The sequence below is a fragment of the Herpailurus yagouaroundi genome, unplaced genomic scaffold (assembly GCF_014898765.1).
Source record: "Herpailurus yagouaroundi ecotype Mexico unplaced genomic scaffold, PumYag 64392, whole genome shotgun sequence".
NCBI classification, from domain to species: domain Eukaryota; kingdom Metazoa; phylum Chordata; class Mammalia; order Carnivora; family Felidae; genus Herpailurus; species Herpailurus yagouaroundi.
The window spans coordinates 1-4,026 of record NW_024417697.1 but is presented as its reverse complement, the minus strand read 5'-3'; the positions used below and the strand labels follow the sequence as shown (position 1 = coordinate 4,026).

Sequence of the window (4,026 nt, the reverse complement as noted above, 5' to 3'; positions counted from 1 at the left end):
CCCGTGAGGGGACCCCAGCCAAGGGGGTAGGAAGCCTGGATTCTCTCTCCTCCACAGGACCCAAGCTTCCCACGGGAGGAGGAGCCCAAGATGCAGAGAGGGGCAGAGCCCTGGAACTGGGTACTGGAGACCTCTAGTGCCGGGTCCCATGACTTCCATCCAGGTGTGGTGCTGAGAAGGGAAGCCCCGCCCCACCCCCATGTCCCACCAGGGTCCCTCTTCTCCCTGCCCTGTCTGGGGCTTGCCACAAGTCTCCCCGCAGTCTGAGACAAGAGAAGGATCCATGTGTGTGTGCAGCGATGGGTTGTGGGGCACGGCCCCCGCTCACTTCCCTGCCCAGACTCCAAGAGAGACCCCCTGTTCTCCAGCACCTACCTCCACCCACCCTCTGTCCTCACCCCTGCAGATCCGGCCCTAGAAGCAGCCAGCATTTCCACACCAGGGATGCGGCGCTCAGTCCTGGTCAGAAACCCAGGCCACAAAGGCCCAAGGCCCGCTTATGACGAGCTTGACTCTGACTCCGAGGACCTGGACCCCAACCCTGAAGAGCTGGACCCAGAGCCCGACCCAGAAGACCTCAACACTGTCTCCGAAGATGTGGACCCCAGCTATGAAGATCTGGAGCCCGTCTCTGAGGATCTGGACCCCGATGCTGAAGCTCCGAGCTCCGTCTCGGGGACCCGTGACTCGGATCCCCAAGATCTCGACCCCATGTCCTCAAGTTTCGACCTGGATCCAGACGTCATCGGCCCTGTCCCCCTGGTTCTTGACCCCAACAGCGACACCCTCAGCCCCACCGAAGCCCCAGACCTGGACCCCCTCTCATCTAGCCTCACTGCCACTCCCGAGGTCCTGGCCGCCAGCCCCGCGGTGCTTCCTGCGCCTGCCAGCCCTCCCCGGCCCTTCTCCTGCCCCGATTGCGGGCGAGCCTTCCGCCGCAGCTCGGGGCTGAGCCAGCACCGCCGCACCCACAGCGGCGAGAAGCCCTACCGCTGCCCCGACTGCGGCAAGTCGTTCAGCCACGGCGCCACGCTGGCCCAGCACCGGGGCATCCACACGGGCGCGCGGCCCTACCAGTGCGCCGCCTGCGGCAAGGCCTTCGGCTGGCGCTCCACGCTGCTGAAGCACCGCAGCAGCCACAGCGGCGAGAAGCCGCACCACTGCCCCGTGTGCGGCAAGGCCTTCGGGCACGGCTCGCTGCTGGCGCAGCACCTGCGCACGCACGGCGGCCCGCGGCCGCACAAGTGCCCCGTGTGCGCCAAGGGCTTCGGGCAGGGCTCCGCGCTGCTGAAGCACCTGCGCACGCACACGGGCGAGCGGCCGTACCCGTGCCCGCAGTGCGGCAAAGCCTTCGGCCAGAGCTCGGCGCTGCTGCAGCACCAGCGCACGCACACGGCGGAGCGCCCGTACCGCTGTCCCCACTGCGGCAAGGCGTTCGGCCAGAGCTCCAACCTGCAGCACCACCTGCGCATCCACACGGGCGAGCGGCCCTACGCCTGCCCCCACTGCTCCAAGGCCTTCGGGCAGAGCTCCGCGCTGCTGCAGCACCTGCACGTGCATTCCGGAGAGCGCCCCTACCGCTGCCAGCTCTGCGGCAAGGCCTTCGGCCAGGCTTCCAGCCTCACCAAGCACAAGCGCGTGCACGAGGGCGCCGCGGCGGCGGCTGCCGCTGCCGCGGCGGCCGCCGCAGGCCTGGGCCTCAGTCCTGCTTCGATGCTGCGGCCCGGGCAGGTCTCCCTCCTGGGGCCTGATGCTGTGTCTGTTCTCGGCTCCGGCCTGGGCCTCAGCCCTGGCCCCAGCTCTGGCCTTGGCTCTGACCCTGGCTCCGAGCCGGGCTCCCTCCCTGATCCCAGCCCCAAAGCTGTCTCTGGCTCCGAATCTACCCCCACCCCTGATCCTATCAAAGCTTCTGACCCTAAGCCTGGTCACGACGCAGACCCCGACCTTGTGGCCAGCCCTGACCACGGATCTGGCCCCAGCTCCGACTCCAACCCCGAGTCTCATCCCGAACCCTGCTCCCCCACCCATGACACTGTCAGCCCAGCCCTCCCTACTGGCGAGAGTCCTGAGTGGGTGCGGGAGCAAGGGGCGCTGCTGGGGCCCGACGGCTGAAGTGGGCGCCGACGCTCCCGGGGGCCTGGGGAAGTTGTGTGTCGTGCAGTTTAGTAAAATCCTCGCACTGCCTCCTGGCTCTGTGTTGTGGTTTGCCTGTCTCTCTTTTTCCACTAAGGCACAGCCCTTTCCTCGGGAGATGGGGGAGGGTGTGGCCCGTGCCAGCCATAGCCGGAACCCCAATGTCCTGGCTCCCTGCCCCTAATCCTCCAGGCTTCCCGTTCCCCCACAAGGTCTCACACTGGCCCACCGTAGTTACCACTCTGCCCCCCCAAGAGCACCCTGGCCACCCTAGTCAAGGGCAGACTTCCTTGGCGGGTGGTCTGAACAGGATCCCTTCCCTCTGGCTTTTCTCTGAGTGGTGGAATTTCTGGCATGTTGACAGTCTAGAAGGCTGATAATGGAGGCCGATAGGAGACCTGGCCGGCAGCCCTATGCCATGTGTTCTGTGTTCGCACAGCCTACCCCACGCCCTTCACAGCCCATGTTCTAGGTACAGCACTGGACAGAAGAGGCGCTCATTTATGTGTTCGGCCAAAATCTGTTGCTTCCTGGAGCCTCAACAGAGAGCAAGATAAGCACGGCCTTGGCCTTCACAGAACTCACAGATGCCAATTTCAGAAAGCTTTGAAAAGCAGTTACTGGGGGGACTGCTCTCCTGAGGAGGGATTCTAGAATCCCAATAACCCACTAATTTTTTTTTTTTCAAAAAAAATTTTTTTTCCAACTTTTATTTATTTTTGGGACAGAGAGAGACAGAGCATGAACGGGGGAGGGGCAGAGAGAGAGGGAGACACAGAATCGGGAACAGGCTCCAGGCTCTGAGCCATCAGCCCAGAGCCTGACGCGGGGCTCGAACCCACGGACCGCGAGATCGTGACCTGGCTGAAGTCGGCCGCTTAACCGACTGCGCCACCCAGGCGCCCCAATAACCCACTAATTTAATTGTCAGTGCTGGTTGCCCGGCCTTTCTCTGTACCCTTGCAGTTTATGCTGTCGCATTTTCTCTTTTAATTCCACAGCTTCGCCAGACAGGTAACTATGACTAAATATCCCCATTTTGCAAACAAGCAACCAGACATGTGGAGTTTAAGGGACTCTTTGGCGGATGTAGAAGTAAGTGGCAGTTGGCAGGGCCTAGATTTAATCCAAACTGTCTGTCTGCCAGAGCCTGAGTTCTTAACCAGCGTGCTTCAAAGAGTGTGCAAAGGCCCCGGGGCTGTTGAGTGATGAGCTAGGGGAGATTGGGGCCAGAGCAGAGGGCCCCCGGCAGACTGAGGTGGGAGTTTGCTTGTTATCCTTGACCAACGGGAAGACGTCGACAGGTGTGGCAGAAGACTCAACAGGAGTTACTCTTCCAAAATGCTTTCCTGCTGCTGCCTGGACAGTGTAGTGCAGGGGGCAGGAGTGGGAGCCTCAGGTCAGGAAGGAGGTGGCTGCAGTGGTCCAGGACAGGAATGCTGAGGGACTCTCGGCTGACGGCCATAGGAGTGGGGATAAGTGGTCCTATTTAGGACACGATTAGGAAATGACATAGATTTGCCGACAGTTCAGATGAGAGGAGCGGAAGCCGAAAGAGATGCGAGTAAGCATGAGGTTTCTGCCAGGCCAGAGAAGCAGCCATGAGACAGGACGGACGATCATCCTCGGACTCTGGGGAGGGTAAGGGGTCAAGCCTTGAACGTGGAACTCAAGAATCCGGCACCGGACGGAGGCGTGGCAAGGAGCCAGGACGGAACCAGCCCTACTTTGGCATTCTCACAGCCAGCCCATCCCCCAGCACCTTCAGGGACCGTCGGCGTTAGGGCCCCAAGACCGCCCTCCGCCCCGCAAGTCGCCAGCCGAGGACAACGCATGCGTGCTGCGGCCGCAGGGATTGTCGTGGCGCAGGGGGTGGGACAGGATCCGGTCACG

General features: G+C 62.4%; 1 protein-coding gene across 1 annotated transcript; it reads left to right on the top strand.

The window, feature by feature from the left end:
• The first annotated feature begins 6 nt into the window (after positions 1 to 6).
• Positions 7 to 2,189, top strand: ZNF358 (zinc finger protein 358). Its single transcript, XM_040466627.1, has 2 exons — positions 7 to 163; positions 407 to 2,189. The coding sequence occupies exons 1-2, from the start codon at positions 91 to 93 to the stop codon at positions 2,110 to 2,112; spliced, it is 1,779 nt and encodes a 592-aa protein (XP_040322561.1). The 5' UTR covers positions 7 to 90; the 3' UTR covers positions 2,113 to 2,189.
• The last annotated feature ends 1,837 nt before the right edge of the window (positions 2,190 to 4,026 follow it).